We start from the raw sequence: 20,993 nt of genomic DNA, 5'->3' as shown, positions 1-20,993 counted from the left end.
GGCTAGCTAGTTAGCGGGTACGCGCTAGTAGTATTTCAATCAGTTACGTCACTTGCTCTGAAACCTAGAAGTAGGGTTGCACCTTGCTCTGCAAGGGCCGTGGCCTTTGTGGAGCGATGGGTAACGATGCTTCGTGGGCGACCATCGTTGATGTGTGCAGAGGGTCCCTGGTTCGCGCCCGTGTCGGGGCGAGGGGACGTACTAAAGTTATACTGTTACACAGAGATGATTCTACAGTTGAAGTCGGAAGTTTACATACAGTGGGGCAAAAAAGTATTTAGTCAGCCACCAATTGTGCAAGTTCTCCCACTTTAAAAAATGAGAGAGGCCTGTAATTTTCATCATAGGTACACTTCAACTATGACAGACAAAATGAGAAACAAAAATCCAGAAAATCACATTGTAGGATTTTTAATGAATTTATTTGCAAATTATGGTGGAAAATAAGTATTTGGTCACCTACAAACAAGCAAGATTTCTGGCTCTCACAGACCTGTAACTTCTTCTTTAAGAGGCTCCTCTGTCCTCCACTCGTTACCTGTATTAATGGCACCTGTTTGAACTTGTTATCAGTATAAAAGACACCTGTCCACAACCTCAAACAGTCACACTCCAAACTCCACTATGGCCAAGACCAAAGAGCTGTCAAAGGACACCAGAAACAAAATTGTAGACCTGCACCAGGCTGGGAAGACTGAATCTGCAATAGGTAAGCAGCTTGGTTTGAAGAAATCAACTGTGGGAGCAATTATTAGGAAATGGAAGACATACAAGACCACTGATAATCTCCCTCGATCTGGGGCTCCACGCAAGATCTCACCCCGTGGGGTCAAAATGATCACAAGAACGGTGAGCAAAAATCCCAGAACCACACGGGGGGACCTAGTGAATGACCTGCAGAGAGCTGGGACCAAAGTAACAAAGCCTACCATCAGTAACACACTACGCTGCCAGGGACTCAAATCCTGCAGTGCCAGACGTGTCCCCCTGCTTAAGCCAGTACATGTCCAGGCCCGTCTGAAGTTTGCTAGAGAGCATTTGGATGATCCAGAAGAAGATTGGGAGAATGTCATATGGTCAGGTGAAACCAAAAAAGATTTTTTTGGTAAAAACTCAACTCGTCGTGTTTGGAGGACAAAGAATGCTGAGTTGCATCCAAAGAACACCATACCTACTGTGAAGCATGGGGGTGGAAACATCATGCTTTGGGGCTGTTTTTCTGCAAAGGGACCAGGACGACTGATCCGTAAAGGAAAGAATGAATGGGGCCATGTATCGTGAGATTTTGAGTGAAAACCTCCTTCCATCAGCAAGGGCATTGAAGATGAAACGTGGCTGGGTCTTTCAGCATGACAATGATCCCAAACACACCGCCCGGGCAACGAATTAATTAAACTCTGGTTCAGAGTTTGTTTTGATATTTTATCCTGTGTGTTGTGATCACGTTTGGTGTAGGGGGACAAAATTAATTTATGCACGATAGCGCATGATGGCACACGCGCGCAGCCGGTTAGGGTCCTGTGTAAGTTGACAGTGCCTTTGAACAGCTTGGAAAATTCCAGAAAATTATGTCATGGCTTTAGAAGCTTCTGATAGGCTAATTGACATCATTTGAGTCAATTGGAGGTGTACCTGTGGATGTATTTCAAGACCTACCTTCAAACTCAGTGCCTCTTTGCTTGACATCATGGGAAAATCAAAAGAAATCAGCCAAGACCTCAGAAAAAAAATTGTAGACCTCCACAAGTCTGGTTCATCCTTAGGAGCAATTATTTCCAAATGCCTAAAAGGTACCACGTTCATTTGTACAAACAATGGTACAAAAGTATAAACACCATGGGACCACACAGCCGTCACACCGCTCAGGAAGGAGACGCGTTCTGTCTCCTAGAGATGAACGCACTTTGGTGCGAAAATTGCAAATCAATCCCAGAACATCAGCAAAGGACCTTGTGAAGATGCTGGAGGAAAGTTGTGGCAAAATGGCTTAAGGACAACAAAGTTAAGATATTGGAGTGGCCATCACAAAGCCCTGACCTCAATCCTATAGAAAATTTGTGGGCAGAACTGAAAAAGCGTGTGCAAGCAAGGAGGCCTACAAACCTGACTCAGTTACACCAGCTCTGTCAGGAGGAATGGGCCAAAATTCAGCCAACGTATTGTGGGAAGCTTGTGGAAGGCTACCTGAAACGTTTGACCCAAGTTAAACGATTTAAAGGCAATGCTACCAAATACTAATTGAGTGTATGTAAACTTCTGACCCACTGGGAATGTGATGAAAGAAACAAAAGCTGAAATAAATAGTTTTCTCCTATTATTCTGAAATTTCACATTCTTAAAATAAAGTGGTGATCCTAACTGACCTAAGACAGGAATTTTAAATGTTTAAATTTATTTGAATGAGTTTAAAAGGTGTATGTAAACTTCCGACTTCAACTGTATCTGAAGCTTATTGCTTGGTTTCTATAGCGAGCTTCAGCCTTTCATCTTCAGCCAACTTGTTTGTTGTCCTGACTCCTGCTGTATTTGTATTTATAAAGGATCCTGGGGTCCTTTATCATTTTAAAAACATTACAATACATTCAGAACAAATTTCACAACACACTGTGTGCCCTCAGGCCCCTACTCCACTACCACATATCTACAACACAAAATACATGAGTACGTGTGTGTATAGTGCGTATGTTATCATGTGTGTGCATGCATGTGTCTGTACCTATGTTTGTGTTGCTTCACAGTCCCCGCTGTTCCATAAGGTGTATTTTTATCTGTTTTTTAATTCTGATTCTACTTCTTGCATCAGTTACTTGATGTGGAATAGAGTTCCATGTAGTCATGGATCTATGTAGTACTGTGCGCCTCCCATAGTCTGTTCTGGACTTGGGGACTGTGAAGAGACCTCTGGTGGCATGTCTTGTGGGGTATGCATGTCTGTCTGAGCTGTGTGCTAGTTGTTTAAACAGACAGCTCGGTGCTTTCAACATGTCAATACCTCTCACAAGTAGTGATGAAGTCAATCTCTCCTCCACTTTGAGCCAGGAGAGATTGACATGCATATTATTAATATTTCTCTCTGTATACATCCAAGGGCCAGCCGTGCTGCCCTATTCTGAGTCAATTGCAATACCTAAGTCCCTCTTTGTGGCACCTGACCACACAACTGAACAGTAGTCCAGGTATGACAAAACTAGAACCTGTAGGACCTGTCTTGTTGATAGTGTTGTTCAGAAGGTAGAGCAGCACTTTATTATGGACCGACATCTTCCCATCTTATCTACTGTCGCATCAACAATGTTTTAACCATGATAGTTTACATTTCAAGGTTACTCCAAGAAGTTTAGTCACCTCAACTTGATCAATTTCCACATTATTTATTACAAGATTTAGTTGAGGTTTAGGGTATGATTTGTCCCAAATACAATGTTTTTAGTTTTTTTTATATTTAGGACTAACGTATTCCTTGCCATCCATTCTGAAACTAACTGCAGCTCTTTGTTAAGTGTTGCGGTCATTTCAGTCGCTGTAGTAGCTGACGTGTATAGTGTTGAGTCATCCGCATACATGGACACACTGGCTTTACTCAAAGGATTTGACATGACAACAAGAAAAGATTTGGATAAAGCTGGAGCATACTGCTTACTGAGCTACTCCTGAGCTGTGTGAGCTTGTGGACTGATTCTGGACTAGAACAGAGGAATGCCAACGAAGAACTGACAACTTTTCTTTTGCTGAATTCCACAGTGTGTAGCTGTCCCTAGAGAAACTACTCTCCATCGCTGTGTTGATGCGTGGTCATTAAGGTTATAGCTGCTAAATGGACGGTGGAAAAACTACCCAATTGTCCTACTTAAGTAAAAGTATAGATACTGTACCTTATTAGAAAATGAAGTGAAAGTCACCCAGTAAAATAGTGCTTGAGTAAAAGTCTAAAAGTATTTGGTTTTAAATATACTTAAGTATCAAAAGTAAAAGAATAAATCATTTCAAATTCCTTATATTAAGCAAACCAGATGGCACAATTTTCGTGTTTTTAAAATTTACGGATAGCCAGGGGCACACTCCAACACTCAGACTTAATTTACAAACAAAAGATTTGTGTTTAATGAGTTTGCCAGATCAGAGGCAGTAGAGATGACCAGGGATGTTCTATTGATAATTGTGTCAATTATATCATTGTCCTATCCTGCTAAGCATTCTAAATGTAATGAGTACTTTTGGAGTAAAAAGTACATTATTTTCTTAAGGAATGTAGTGAAGTAAAAGTAAAAGTTGCCGAAAATATAAATAGTAAAGTACAGATACCCCCAAAAACGACTTAAGTAGTACTTTAAAGTATTTTTTTACTTAAGTACTTTACACCACTGTACACAGAACACCCACCCCTGCCCGGTACTGCCCTGCCCTGCACTGCTTTACCCTGCACGGCTTTACCCTGCACTGCCCTGCCCTGCCCTGCCCTGCACTTCTCTACCCTGCACGGCTCTACCCTGCACTGCTCTACCCTGCACTGCCCTGCCCTGCACTTCTCTACCCTGCACTGCTTTACCCCGCCCTGCACTTCTCTACCCTGCCCTGCACTTCTCTACCCTACACGGCTCTACCCTGCACTGCCCTGCCCTGCACTTCTCTACCCTGCCCTGCACTTCTCTACCCTACACGGCTCTACCCTGCACTGCCCTGCCCTGCACTTCTCTACCCTGCACTGCTTTACCCTGCCCTGCACTTCTCTACCCTGCCCTGCACTGCTCTGCCCTGCCCTGCTCTGCCCTGCTCTACCCTACACGGCTCTACCCTGCCCTTCACTTCTCTACTCTGCTCTGCCCTGCTCTCTGCCCCACACTACCTTGCTCTGCTCTGTCCTACCTTGCTACCCAGCCTATGGCCCAGTGTCCACTAAAGCTCAATTCTAATTATTTTAAAGTGCATCCTCTCTTACTTACTTCATCCCTCAAAGTCATCACTGATCTGTCAAGGTTGGATTGGTGAAACCATTGAGATGAAAACCTTTGCCAACAACGTCAACTTGGTCAACAAACATTGCCAGCAATTATAATCAGTGTGATTGCCTCAATGAAGTTAGGAATGGATGAAGGAAGGATACCTTTTAAAGTTTTTAAACAAAGTGTAAGATGCTAGGTCGGAAAAATACAGGTTAAGACAACCTAATAATTCCATGTGGCAGCGTTAGAAAATAAACAAAATCATTGGACCAGCGCCATTGCTAATTCTACAGGATAAGCATTAAACACGTGACCAGCCGTCTGGAAATCAAATAATACAGTGGTTGAAGATCATTTGAAAAATGTTTAAATTAATAGAATGACAGTAAAACAGTTATGCTATCATTCACTTCCAGACTGACAAGATGGTGTGGACAGACATGGTTGCCCTGTTCGTATCTCCTAGACAATTTGTCTTGTTGGGTATCACTGCACTGCTGGAGCTATGAACATAAGCATTTCACTAAACCCGTGATAACATCTGCAAAATACGTATATGCAACCAATCCAATTTTATTTGATTCGATTTTTGCGCACGGCGCTGAACATTTCTGCATGGAATTATTACATTGCCTTTGGTACCTTCAACCTACACTAGATATCCACTACACCTTCAACCTGCACTAGATATCCACTACACCTTCAACCTGCACTAGATATCCACTACACCTTCAACCTACACTAGATATCCACTACACCTTCAACCTACACTAGATATCCACTACACCTTCAACCTGCACTAGATATCCACTACATCTTCAACCTGCACTAGATATCCACTACATCTTCAACCTGCACTAGATATCCACTACATCTTCAACCTACACTAGATATCCACTACACCTTCAACCTACACTAGATATCCACTACACCTTCAACCTACACTAGATATCCACTACACCTTCAACCTACACTAGATATCCACTACACCTTCAACCTACACTAGATATCCACTACACCTTCAACCTACACTAGATATCCACTACACCTTCAACCTACACTAGATATCCACTACACCTTCAACCTACACTAGATATCCACTACACCTTCAACCTACACTAGATATCCACTACACCTTCAACCTACACTAGATATCCACTACACCTTCTCCTCACTAGATATCCACTACGTCTTCAACCTACACTAGATATCCACTACACCTTCTCCTCACTAGATATCCACTACACCTTCAACCTACACTAGATATCCACTACACCTTCAACCTACACTAGATGTCCACTATACCTTCTCCTCATTAGATATCCACTACACCTTCAACCTACACTAGATATCCACTACACCTTCAACCTACACTAGATATCCACTACACCTTCAACCTACACTAGATATCCACTACACCTTCTCCTCACTAGATATCCATTACACCTTCAACCTACACTAGGTATCCACTACACCTTCAACCTACACTAGGTATCCACTACACCTTCAACCTACACTAGATATCCACTACACCTTCAACCTACACTAGATATCCACTACACCTTCTCCTCACTAAATATCCACTACACCTTCAACCTACACTAGGTATCCACTACACCTTCAACCTACACTAGATATCCACTACATCTTCAACCTACACTAGATATCCACTACACCTTCAACCTACACTAGATATCCACTACATCTTCAACCTACACTAGGTATCCACTGCACCTTCTCCTCACTAGATATCCACTACACCTTCAACCTACACTAGATATCCACTACACCTTCAACCTACACTAGATATCCACTACACCTTCAACCTACACTAGATATCCACTACACCTTCAACCTACACTAGATATCCACTACACCTTCAACCTACACTAGATATCCACTACACCTTCAACCTACACTAGGGATCCACTACACCTTCAACCTACACTAGGGATCCACTACACCTTCAACCTACACTAGATATCCACTACACCTTCTCCTCACTAGATATCCACTACACCTTCAACCTACACTAGGTATCCACTACATCTTCAACCTACATCTTCAACCTACACTAGGTATCCACTACACCTTCAACCTACACTAGGTATCCACTACACCTTCAACCTACACTAGGTATCCACTACACCTTCAACCTACACTAGATATCCACTACACCTTCTCCTCACTAGATATCCACTACATCTTCAACCTACACTAGGTATCCACTACACCTTCAACCTACACTAGGTATCCACTACATCTTCAACCTACACTAGGTATCCACTATACCTTCAACCTAAACTAGATATCCACTACATCTTCAACCTACACTAGGTATCCACTACACCTTCAACCTACACTAGGTATCCACTACACCTTCAACCTACACTAGATATCCACTACACCTTCAACCTACACTAGATATCCACTACACCTTCAACCTACACTAGATATCCACTACACCTTCAACCTACACTAGATATCCACTACACCTTCAACCTACACTAGATATCCACTACACCTTCAACCTACACTAGATATCCACTACACCTTCAACCTACACTAGATATCCACTACGTCTTCAACCTACACTAGATATCCACTACGTCTTCAACCTACACTAGATATCCACTACACCTTCAACCTACACTAGATATCCACTACACCTTCTCCTCACTAGATATCCACTACGTCTTCAACCTACACTAGATATCCACTACACCTTCTCCTCACTAGATATCCACTACACCTTCAACCTACACTAGATATCCACTACACCTTCTCCTCACTAGATATCCACTACACCTTCAACCTAAACTAGGTATCCACTACATCTTCAACCTACACTAGATATCCACTACACCTTCAACCTACACTAGATGTCCACTACACCTTCTCCTCACTAGATATCCACTACACCTTCAACCTACACTAGATATCCACAACACCTTCAACCTACACTAGATATCCACAACACCTTCAACCTACACTAGATATCCACTACACCTTCTCCTCACTAGATATCCACTACAACTTCAACCTACACTAGGTATCCACTACACCTTCAACCTACACTAGATATCCACTACATCTTCAACCTACACTAGATATCCACTACACCTTCAACCTACACTAGATATCCACTACACCTTCAACCTACACTAGATATCCACTACACCTTCAACCTACACTAGATATCCACTACACCTTCAACCTACACTAGATATCCACTACACCTTCAACCTACACTAGATATCCACTACACCTTCTCCTCACTAGATATCCACTACACCTTCAACCTACACTAGATATCCACTACACCTTCAACCTACACTAGATATCCACTACACCTTCAACCTACACTAGATATCCACTACACCTTCAACCTACACTAGATATCCACTACACCTTCAACCTACACTAGATATCCACTACACCTTCAACCTACACTAGATATCCACTACACCTTCAACCTACACTAGATATCCACTACACCTTCTCCTCACTAGATATCCACTACACCTTCTCCTCACTAGATATCCACTACACCTTCTCCTCACTAGATATCCACTACACCTTCTCCTCAACTAGATATCCACTACACCTTCAACCTACACTAGGTATCCACTACATCTTCAACCTACACTAGGTATCCACTACACCTTCAACCTACACTAGGTATCCACTACACCTTCAACCTACACTAGATATCCACTACACCTTCAACCTACACTAGATATCCACTACACCTTCAACCTACACTAGATATCCACTACACCTTCAACCTACACTAGATATCCACTACACCTTCAACCTACACTAGATATCCACTACACCTTCAACCTACACTAGATATCCACTACGTCTTCAACCTACACTAGATATCCACTACACCTTCAACCTACACTAGATATCCACTACACCTTCTCCTCACTAGATATCCACTACGTCTTCAACCTACACTAGATATCCACTACACCTTCTCCTCACTAGATATCCACTACACCTTCAACCTACACTAGATATCCACTACACCTTCTCCTCACTAGATATCCACTACACCTTCAACCTAAACTAGGTATCCACTACATCTTCAACCTACACTAGATATCCACTACACCTTCAACCTACACTAGATATCCACAACACCTTCAACCTACACTAGATATCCACTACACCTTCAACCTACACTAGATATCCACTACACCTTCTCCTCACTAGATATCCACTACAACTTCAACCTACACTAGGTATCCACTACACCTTCAACCTACACTAGATATCCACTACATCTTCAACCTACACTAGATATCCACTACACCTTCAACCTACACTAGATATCCACTACACCTTCAACCTACACTAGATATCCACTACACCTTCAACCTACACTAGATATCCACTACACCTTCAACCTACACTAGATATCCACTACACCTTCAACCTACACTAGATATCCACTACACCTTCTCCTCACTAGATATCCACTACACCTTCAACCTACACTAGATATCCACTACACCTTCAACCTACACTAGATGTCCACTACACCTTCTCCTCACTAGATATCCACTACACCTTCAACCTACACTAGATATCCACAACACCTTCAACCTACACTAGATATCCACTACGTCTTCAACCTACACTAGATATCCACTACACCTTCTCCTCACTAGATATCCACTACAACTTCAACCTACACTAGGTATCCACTACACCTTCAACCTACACTAGATATCCACTACATCTTCAACCTACACTAGATATCCACTACACCTTCAACCTACACTAGATATCCACTACACCTTCAACCTACACTAGATATCCACTACACCTTCAACCTACACTAGATATCCACTACACCTTCAACCTACACTAGATATCCACTACACCTTCAACCTACACTAGATATCCACTACACCTTCTCCTCACTAGATATCCACTACACCTTCAACCTACACTAGATATCCACTACACCTTCAACCTACACTAGATATCCACTACACCTTCAACCTACACTAGATATCCACTACACTTCAACCTACACTAGATATCCACTACACCTTCAACCTACACTAGATATCCACTACACCTTCAACCTACACTAGATATCCACTACACCTTCAACCTACACTAGATATCCACTACACCTTCTCCTCACTAGATATCCACTACACCTTCTCCTCACTAGATATCCACTACACCTTCTCCTCACTAGATATCCACTACACCTTCTCCTCAACTAGATATCCACTACACCTTCAACCTACACTAGGTATCCACTACATCTTCAACCTACACTAGGTATCCACTACACCTTCAACCTACACTAGATATCCACTACACCTTCAACCTACACTAGATATCCACTACAACTTCAACCTACACTAGATATCCACTACACCTTCAACCTACACTAGATATCCACTACATCTTCAACCTGCACTAGATATCCACTACAACTTCAACCTACACTAGATATCCACTACATCTTCAACCTACACTAGATATCCACTACACCTTCAACCTACACTAGATATCCACGACACCTTCAACCTACACTAGATATCCACTACACCTTCAACCTACACTAGATATCCACTACACCTTCAACCTACACTAGATATCCACTACACCTTCAACCTACACTAGATATCCACTACACCTTCAACCTACACTAGATATCCACTACACCTTCAACCTACACTAGATATCCACTACACCTTCAACCTACACTAGATATCCACTACACCTTCAACCTACACTAGATATCCACTACACCTTCAACCTACACTAGATATCCACTACACCTTCAACCTACACTAGATATCCACTATACCTTCAACCTACACTAGATATCCACTACACCTTCTCCTCACTAGATATCCACTACACCTTCAACCTACACTAGATATCCACTACATCTTCAACCTACACTAGATATCCACTACACCTTCAACCTACACTAGATATGCACTACACCTTCAACCTACACTAGATATCCACTACACCTTCAACCTACACTAGATATCCACTACACCTTCAACCTACACTAGATATCCACTACACCTTCAACCTACACTAGATATCCACTATACCTTCAACCTACACTAGATATCCACTACACCTTCTCCTCACTAGATATCCACTACACCTTCAACCTACACTAGATATCCACAACACCTTCAACCTACACTAGATATCCACTACACCTTCAACCTACACTAGATATCCACTACACCTTCAACCTACACTAGATATCCACTACACCTTCAACCTACACTAGATATCCACTACACCTTCTCCTCAGCATATGGACAAGTATACAGAATTGTTTCCCTCTGGGAAACCAGTTGTGGCAGGTGAGCTATGTCTCTCTCCAAGTGGTCCCTAGATCTTTCTGAGGTGTCTGTGCATGACTGGGCATTCTTTGCTCTGTTCTTAAAGCATCTATAGATTAAGGCCCAGGTCCATGTGGGTCATTCCCTGTGCCCCATCCCTAAGACAGTAATGAAGCTAAGGATGGAATGAGATCATGAGAGACAGAATTGGGTGTCTGTCAGCTTGGACATTTAATATTGTGTCACTAAAGCCACCTTAAAGTCAGAGATTAGAACAGAAGACTGCCAGGGCACTTGGAACGTCCTTGAACTTGGTGGAATGTTCTGGAACTTGTCTGATGATCTGATCCTTTAGGACTAGCTGTGGTTCTTCCTGCATAGCTTAAATCATAGCAGCTATAGGATGGACTGGTCAATGCCAGTGGTGGAAAAACTATCATACTTAAGTAAAACTATCATACTTAAGTAAAAGTAAAGATACCTTAATAGAAGATGACTCAAGTAAAACTCACCAGGTAAAATTATACTCGAGTATTCATCCTAATGTTTTTGTTTTTAAGCATTAAATGACCTGGTATGATAGTGCATTGATCAGTTATATCGTTTTTGCCCAAAGTCGACCCCCACATCCCTCTCTCTCTGTGTCAAGGTGTCCGGGGACGCAGTGTCAGCAGACCAGTTTAGAGGGACCACCATGTGATCCCGGGGAGGAGGGAGCCATGGTGACCAGCCCCTCCAGGTCCCCACGCTTCCTCCAGACGGAGACAGACCTGCAGGAGGAGAGCTCCTCCTCGCCCCCTGGTGTCACCTCCACCGCCGGAAGCAGCGTCCCCATGTGGACCGACGAGCCTGGATTGGACAACCCTGCCTTCGAGGAGAGCAATGAGGAGGACAGTGAGTAACTGTGTGTGTGTGTGTGTGTGTGTGTGTGTGTGTGTGTGTGTGTGTGTGTGTGTGTGTGTGTGTGTGTGTGTGTGTGTGTGTGTGTGTGTGTAACCTCTCTTTCTGTGTGTAGGTGTGGTAGGGTTGGAGTGTGTGGTGCCCAGGGTAAAGCGACCCCTCAGTAACCCGTGCATCCACCTCCTCCGCACCGCCAGCTCTGCCTCCTCTGAGTGGGACTGCCCAGAGTCACCGCCCCTCTCTGCAGAAGAGGGTATGACATCACTTCCTCCATCTGACTTCCTGTCTCTAACCTTCCAATGTAATCATGTCGAATCTAAACATTCAAGAATATACTGTAAGAGATTGATGTGCTTCCATGTCCCTGTGTATCTCCCAGGTAGTGTGAAGCTGCCGTCCCTTCCAGAGGGTGAGATCACCACCATCGAGGTCCACCGCTCCAACCCCTATGTAGAACTGGGCATCAGCATCGTTGGGGGCAACGAGACGCCTCTCATCAACGTGGTGATCCAGGAAGTGTACCGTGACGGGGTCATTGCTCGAGATGGCAGGCTTCTGGCCGGGGACCAGATACTACAGGTGAGGATCATGGATCCATCCTCACCTTTTCTCCTCTAATATTCCTCCAAAGCCAAGCTCCCTCCTTCTCCTATGTCTCGCTCTTTTTCTCCCTCTCTGCAGGTCAACAGTGTAGACATCAGCAATGTGGCCCATAACTTTGCTCGCTCCACGTTGGCACACCCCTGTGCCACACTGCAGCTCACTGTCCTAAGGGAGCGCCGCTGTGTCTCTCGCCCACCCCCCTCCACCACCCCCTCGGTGCCCCACGCCCCCTGTTCCACCCCAGAGGGTACTCCGTCCAGCCCTGCCAGCCTGAGGATCACCCTGCAGAAGCGGGACTCGTCGGAGCAGCTGGGCATCAAGCTGGTGCGGAGGACTGATGAGGTGGGGGTGTTTGTGTTAGACCTGCTGGACGGTGGCCTGGCTGCCAAGGACGGGAGGCTGTGTAGTAACGACCGCGTGCTGGCGGTCAACGAGCAGGACCTACGCCACGGCACGCCTGAACAGGCTGCTCAGATCATACAGGTAAGACTGCTAGGGGATAAACAGTGTTTCTGACCATCCTCTTGTGGATGGCTAACCCTACTCCCTTTTCCTGTCAACTACAGGCCAGCGGCGAAAGAGTCTATCTGCTGATTGGCCGTCCCAGCAAGCCTACCCTTCCCCCTCCATCAAGTTCCGCCGCCAACAGAGATCTGTACTGCCATGACCACTTCCTCCCCAACCACTACCACCATCACCACAGCTTCTCCCCCAACCCCAGCACCGTGCCCACCTGCGCCCACCTGGCCCGCTCCAGCACCCACAAAGTGAGTACACACCTGAGGGAGTGTGTGTGTCTGACTGTGTTTGTTCATATGTATCTGTTTATGCTGGAGGCCTCCCAATGTGTATTATACATTGTAGGACCTCTCTTAGTGTGTGTGTGTGTGTGTGTGTGTGTGTGTGTGTGTGTGTGTGTGTGTGTGTGTGTGTGTGTGTGTGTGTGTGTGTGTATACAGTTGAAGTCAGAAGTTTACATACACCTTAGCCAAATACATTTAAACTCAGTTTTTCACAATTCCTGGCATTTAATCCTAGTAAAAATTCCCTGTTTTAGGTCAGTTAGGATCACCACTTTATTTTAAGAATGTGAAATGTCAGAATAATAGTAGAGAGAGTTATTTATTTCAGCTTTTATTTCTTTCATCACATTCCCAGTGTGTCAGAAGTTTACATACACTCAATTAGTATTTGGTAGCATTGCCTTTAAATTGTTTACCTTGGGTCAAACATTTCAGGTAGCCTTCCACAAGCTTCCCACAATAAGTTGGGTGAATTTTGGCCCATTCCTCCTGACAGGGCTGGTGACAGAGGTCAAACGTTTTCTGTAAGTCTTCACAAGGTTTTCACACACTGTTGCTGGTATTTTGGCCCATTCCTCCATGCAGATCTCCTCTAGAGCAGTGATGTTTTGGGGCTGTTGCTGGGCAACACGGACTTTCAACTCCCTCCAAAGATCTTCTATGGGGTTGAGATCTGGAGACTGGCTAGGCCACTCCAGGACCTTGAAATGCTTCTTACGAAGCCACTCCTTCATTGCCCGGGCGGTGTGTTTGGGATCATTGTCATGCTGAAAGACCCAGCCACGTTTCATCTTCAATGCCCTTGCTGATGGAAGGAGGTTTTCACTCAAAATCTCACGATACATGGCCCCATTCATTCTTTCCTTTACACGGATCAGTCGTCCTGGTCCCTTTGCAGAAAAACAGCCCCAAAGCATGATGTTTCCACCCCCATGCTTCACAGTAGGTATGGTGTTCTTTGGATGCAACTCAGCATTCTTTGTCCTCCAAACACGACGAGTTGAGTTTTTACCAAAAAATTCTTTTTTGGTTTCACCTGACCATATGACATTCTCCCAATCTTCTTCTGGATCATCCAAATGCTCTCTAGCAAACTTCAGACGGGCCTGGACATGTACTGGCTTAAGCAGGGGGACACGTCTGGCACTGCAGGATTTGAGTCCCTGGCGGCGTAGTGTGTTACTGATGGTAGGCTTTGTTACTTTGGTCCCAGCTCTCTGCAGGTCATTCACTAGGTCCCCCCGTGTGGTTCTGGGATTTTTGCTCACCGTTCTTGTGATCATTTTGACCCCACGGGTGAGATCTTGCGTGGAGCCCCAGATCGAGGGAGATTATCAGTGGTCTTGTATGTCTTCCATTTCCTAATAATTGTTCCCACAGTTGATTTCTTCAAACCAAGCTGCTTACCTATTGCAGATTCAGTCTTCCCAGCCTGGTGCAGGTCTACAATTTTGTTTCTGGTGTCCTTTGACAGCTCTTTGGTCTTGGCCATAGTGGAGTTTGGAGTGTGACTGTTTGAGGTTGTGGACAGGTGTCTTTTATACTGATAACAAGTTCAAACAGGTGCCATTAATACAGGTAACGAGTGGAGGACAGAGGAGCCTCTTAAAGAAGAAGTTACAGGTCTGTGAGAGCCAGAAATCTTGCTTGTTTGTAGGTGACCAAATACTTATTTTCCACCATAATTTGCAAATAAATTCATTAAAAATCCTACAATGTGATTTTCTGGATTTTTTTTCTCGCATTTTGTCTGTCGTAGTTGAAGTGTACCTATGATGAAAATTACAGGCCTCTCTCATCTTTTTAAGTGGGAGAACTTGCACAATTGGTGGCTGACTAAATACTTTTTTGCCCCACTGTATATATATATATATATATATATATGAATGTGTGTGTGTGTGTGTGTGTAGGACCTGTCCCAGTGTGTGACCTGTAAGGAAAAACACATCACTGTGAAGAAGGAGCCTCATGAGTCTCTGGGTATGACCGTGGCCGGGGGGCGGGGCAGCAAGAGCGGCGAGCTGCCCATCTTTGTGACCAGCGTCCAACCACATGGCTGCCTGTCACGGGTTGGACGAATCAAACAAGGTGAGCTGTGGGCTACATCACAGCCTGTTAGATTGTCGAGGCCAAGTTCCTATTTGGTTTGGCTCATTATCTGCCACAGCTACATTCTCAGGGGTCAGTGTTGGAATGGTCTCTCTCAGGACTCTTTGTCCTTAAGTAACAATGTATTTCTCTATGTCCCTCTCACTCCTTCTATCTCTCCCTCTTTCTCTCTTTCTCTGCACTCTTTCGGTTCTTCACTCTGCCTCACCAACTCCTGTTTTCCCTGTCTCTGTTTTCCTCTCTCTCTCATTCTCTCTCTGTCCCCTCCTCTCCTGCAGGTGACATCCTCCTCAGTATCAACGACCAGGACCTGACCTACCTGAGCCACAGCGAGGCGGTGGGCACCCTGAAGGCCAGTGCGGCGTCACCCTCCGTCCAGCTGAGGGCGCTGGAGGTCAGCATGGTGGAGGAGCCGGACCAGGACCAGAGCCCCGAGAACCAGCTGCTGCCCACACACCACCACACACACGACTCGGACTACGACTCCTCCTGGTCCCCCTCTTGGGTCCTGTGGCTCGGCCTGCCCAGGTAAACAGGAGATATAGAAGACATACCTCGTTGGGTTGGACTCACCTGGGGTGGTTGGGATGTTGGGAGTTTGTGTGTGAAAATATTGCTTTGATTTATTTTGTGTTTTCATATTAGTGTAGGTGAAGCAGAGGAGACAAGGAAAGGAAGCAAGTTGACTAGTGAGATCCACCCCATGATTCACCTGAAGTAATCTGTGGAGAATGTGTAGTCGGAGCATTTGTGTTGATCTTGATTCGAGTGTGTTCTGTGTTGGGATGTAAATGTCACACAAATCATGTATTATGTGTGTGTGTGTGTTGATGTGTGTGTGTTGACGTGTCTGTGTGTTGACATGTGTGTGTGTTGACATGTGTGTGTTGTCCTGAACGGCGCTGTAAACATCAACAGCTGTGGATTATCAACTGAGGGGCATGTGGTGACATCCCCAATGTCTCTCCCCCATTCATCCTTCTGAGACTGGTACAGAGAGGACAGCCTCAAACTCACCCCTCCCTTTATCTATCGCTCTCTCCTTTTGTTCCGCTCTGTCTCTCTTCCCTCTCTGAATCTCCCTTCCTCCAACTCTCTTTTCCTCCCCACCTTGGTCTTTCTCCTTTCACCCGTTCTCTTGCCCTACTTCCCTCTCTCTCTAAACCTGGCCCCTCCATCTCTCTAAATTTGGCCCCGCCCTCTCTCTCTAATCCTGCCCCCCCCTCCCTCTCTCTCTAAACCTGGCCCCTCCCTCTCTCACTAAACCTGCCCCCCCCCCTCCCTCTCTCACTTAACCTGGCCCCCCCCTCCCTCTCTCACTTAACCTGGCCCCCCCTCCCTCTCTCTCTAAACCTGGCCCCTCCCTCCCTCCCTCCCTCTCTCTCTAAACCTGCCCCCCCCTCCCTCTCTCTAAACCTGCCCCCCCCCTCCCTCCCTCTCTAAACCTGCCCCCCCCTCCCTCTCTCTCTAAACCTGGCCCCCCCCTCCCTCTCTCTCTAAACCTGCCCCCCCCTCCCTCTCTCATTAAACCTGGCCCCTCCCTCTCTCTCTCACACTAAACCTGCCCCCCCCTCCCTCTCTCACTAAACCTGCCCCCCTCCCTTTCTCTCTAAACCTGGCCCCTCCCTCCCTCTCTCTCTAAACCTGGCCCCCCCTCCCTCTCTCTCTAAACCTGGCCCCCCCCTCCCTCTCTCTCTAAACCTGGCCCCCCCTCCCTCTCTCTCTCTCTAAACCTGGCCCCCCCTCCCTCCCTCCCTCCCTCTCTAAACCTGCCCCCCCTCCCTCCCTCTCTAAACCTGGCCCTCTCCCTCTCTAAACCTGGCCCCTCCCTCTCCCTCACTAAACCCGGCCACTCCCTCTCCCTCACTAAACCTGGCCCCTCCCTCCCTCTCTCTCTAAACCTGCCCCCCCCCCTCTCTCTAAACCTGGCCCCCCCTCCCTGCCTCTCTAAACCTGGCCCCCTCCCTCTCTAAACCTGCCCCCCCCCCCCCCTCCCTCTCTAAACCTGGCCCTCTCCCTCTCTAAACCTGGCCACTCCCTCTCCCTCACTAAACCTGGCCCCTCCCTCTGCCTCTCAACCTGGCCCCTCCCTCTGCCTCTGAACATGGCCCCTCCCTCTCAACATGGCCCTCCCTCTCAACATGGCCCCTCCCTCTCTCTCTAAACCTGCCCCCCCCCCCCCCTCTCTCTAAACCTGGACTCCTCCCTCTCTCTCTAAACCTGCCCCCCCCCCCCCCTCTCTAAACCTGGCCCCTCCCTCCCTCTCTAAACCTGGCCCCCCCTCCCTCCCTCTCTAAACCTGGCCCCCCCTCCCTCCCTCTCTAAACCTGGCCCCCCCTCCCTCTCTAAACCTGGCCCCCCCTCCCTCCCTCTCTAAACCTGGCCCCCCCTCCCTCCCTCTCTAAACCTGGCCCCCCCTCCCTCCCTCTCTAAACCTGGCCCCCTCTCTCCCTCCCTCCCTCCCTCCCTCCCTCCCTCCCTCCCTCCCTCCCTCTAAACCTGGCCCCTCCCTCCCTCTCCCTCTAAACCTGGCCCCTCCCTCTCCCTCTCTAAACCTGGCCCCTCCCTCTCCCTCACTAAACCTGGCCCCTCCCTCTCAACCTGGCCCCTCCCTCTCAACCTGGCCCCTCCCTCTCAACCTGGCCCCTCCCTCTCCTCCTTCTAAACCTGGCCCCTCCCTCTCCCTCTAAACCTGGCTCCTCCCTCTCCCTCTAAACCTGGCCCCTCCCTCTCCCTCTAAGCCTGGCTCCTCCCGCTCTCTCTCCCCCTTCTTCTGTCTCCCTCACTAAAACACTGATTCATTCTTTCCATCCATTTATTTCAGCTTCCTTCACAGTAGCCATGAGATTGTTCTGCGTAGAAGTCACCCTGGGAGCTGGGGCTTCAGCATCGTTGGGGGATACGAGGAAAACCATAGCAACCAGGCATTCTTCATCAAGACCATTGTCCTTGGAACACCTGCATACTATGATGGCCGCCTCAAGTAAGCCATCATTCATGTTGTTGGCTTGTGAGCATAAAGACACATTTCCATTCTTTGTAAGTTAATAGGCAATAAAGTATACACACACATATATATATATATATATACATACATACATACATACATACATACATACATACATACATACATACATACATACATACATACATACATACATACATACATACATACATACACACCCACACACACACACACACACACAGAGTATATAAAACATTAAGGGCACCTGCTCTTTCCATGACAGACTTACCAGGTGAAAGCTATGATCCCCTATTGTCACTTGTTAAATCCACTTCAATCAGTGTCGATGAAGGGGAGGAGACAGGTTAAATAAGGATTTTTAAGCCTTAAGACAATTGAGACATTGAATGGCACACATACACAATCCGAGGGTGAACGGGAAAGACAAAAGATTTAAGTGCCTTTGAATGGGGTATGGTAGTAGGTGCTAGGCACATCTGTTTGTGTCAAGAGCTACAACGCTGCTGGGTTTTTCAGGCTCAACAGTTGCCCGTGTGTATCAAGAATGGTCCACCATCCAAAGGACATCCCGCCAACTTGACACAATTGTGGGAAACATGGGCCAGCATCCCTATGAAATGCTTGACACCTTGTAGAATCCATTCCCCTTGAGGGGAATTGAGGCTGTTCTGAGGGTAAAGGATGGGGTGTTCTTAATGATGTTCCCCTCTGTGTCCCCTCTGTTCCCTAGGTGTGGGGACATGATAGTGGCGGTTAACGGGCTGTCTACGGCTGGGATGAGCCACTCAGCCCTGGTACCCATGCTGAAGGAGCAGCGTAGCAGAGTGGCTCTCACCGTGGTCTCCTGGCCTGGCAGCCTGGCATAGAACCGGGTCAAACTGCACTGGAGCCAAACGTCACTGGACTGCATCATGCCATGCTGAAATTACTCTAGACTGTATCTAACCAGGGCCAAATCATGCTAGACTGCATCGAAACCCAGCTATGGTGCCAAATCATGCCATACTGAAATTGCTCTGGATCGGACCTACTGTAACCTGGGACAAATCACATGGACTTCATCAAACCAGGCTAGAGTGAACCTGGCCCTCCTAGGCAAAATCCCTTGATACTAGGCTGGACTGTGCCAGCCCCACACCACACTGCACTGCACTCACACATACTGATGTGTTCATACAGATGTAGGATCTTCATTTGATATACCCTGTTGCAGAACTATCCTGCAATGCAGGACATTTCAAACTTGTAGTGTATGAGGTTTAAAAAGGCTTCGGAAGTTTGTAATGTCCACTTTAAAATTTCAGACTTAATTTTTCCTTACGAAAAATGTATCAAAACGCTACAAAAATGTCCATTCTTTAAACATTTCCTGCTGTAGCAAACTGGCTGAAATGAAGAACCTATATCTGTATGGTCATGTTACCGGTCTTCACTCCCACACAGAGAGAGTGGGACTGTCTGTTAAAGGACAGTATATCGTCTCTGTTTCTCTTCACTGGACTCCAGTAGTAGATACCAGGGGCATATTCACGTGGCCGCAACGTTACAGAACGTTTCAGATAGAAATTCCCTGCATAGAAGAGGATTCTCTGCCATGTAGAATAATGAAATAGATCAGCTTTAGACCATGTATGTCTGTCATTATAAAACGCTTCTAGGATTATGTTCAGGAGGAGAAATCATTTTGAAACAAGTTCAGGTAACACCTGTTTCCAATTCTTTTTTTAAATTCACCCAGTCGCTCCTACTGAATACAACCCAACTGAATAAACCCAGGCCTTACCAAATACCTGCCATGCCCTGGAGGCCCGACCCGCCCCCCTGGACACAGCCTTAGGCCTCATCACCGTGACGACCCAGCCGTCAGCTTGCTGGGGTTTTATACGTGTGTGAATGTGTGTTCTGCGGTTTAATAAAGACTTACCACAGAGCGCATACGAGTCAGTTCTCTTACCTAGAAGTCCATCCACTGTGCTTGTGTGTGTCTGCCACCTCTGCCTGGCCCCACACCTTCATAGTGAAAGAGGAAAACATGTCTTTGGCACGCTAGTTTACTGGAGTCAGTTCAGTACCTGGATGCATTTATATTTTAGCAGATGCAACTTACAGGAGCAATTTGGGTTGAGAGCCTTGCTCAGGGGCACAAACCGATTTTTCAAGTAGTTGGTTCGGGGTTTCAAACCAGCAACCTTTCAGTTACTGGCCTAACACTCTTAACCACTAGGCTCCCTGCCGTGTGTGTTCAGTCAGTTCCGTTGGTGTCTTGTGAGCACTGAGAAGAGCATGCGAGCGTTGATATATTTAG

The 20,993-nt window shown here is 46.2% G+C and overlaps 1 protein-coding gene across 1 annotated transcript in view; it reads left to right on the top strand.

The window, feature by feature from the left end:
* lnx2a (ligand of numb-protein X 2a) overlaps positions 1 to 20,621 on the top strand; it is a 27,156-nt gene extending 6,535 nt beyond the window's left edge. Inside the window, exons 4-12 of the mRNA XM_038973208.1 lie at positions 11,937 to 12,181; positions 12,303 to 12,440; positions 12,567 to 12,766; positions 12,869 to 13,273; positions 13,357 to 13,557; positions 15,504 to 15,681; positions 15,981 to 16,230; positions 18,527 to 18,685; positions 19,419 to 20,621. Coding sequence (XP_038829136.1) covers positions 11,937 to 12,181; positions 12,303 to 12,440; positions 12,567 to 12,766; positions 12,869 to 13,273; positions 13,357 to 13,557; positions 15,504 to 15,681; positions 15,981 to 16,230; positions 18,527 to 18,685; positions 19,419 to 19,554 — 1,912 coding nt within the window. The 3' untranslated portion in view covers positions 19,555 to 20,621. The remainder of the gene's footprint in view (positions 1 to 11,936; positions 12,182 to 12,302; positions 12,441 to 12,566; positions 12,767 to 12,868; positions 13,274 to 13,356; positions 13,558 to 15,503; positions 15,682 to 15,980; positions 16,231 to 18,526; positions 18,686 to 19,418) is intronic.
* The last annotated feature ends 372 nt before the right edge of the window (positions 20,622 to 20,993 follow it).

Source organism: Salvelinus namaycush, chromosome 33 (genome assembly GCF_016432855.1).
Source record: "Salvelinus namaycush isolate Seneca chromosome 33, SaNama_1.0, whole genome shotgun sequence".
Lineage (NCBI taxonomy): Eukaryota > Metazoa > Chordata > Actinopteri > Salmoniformes > Salmonidae > Salvelinus > Salvelinus namaycush.
Note: the sequence above shows the minus strand (reverse complement) of the source record. Positions and strands in the feature narration are given on the sequence as shown.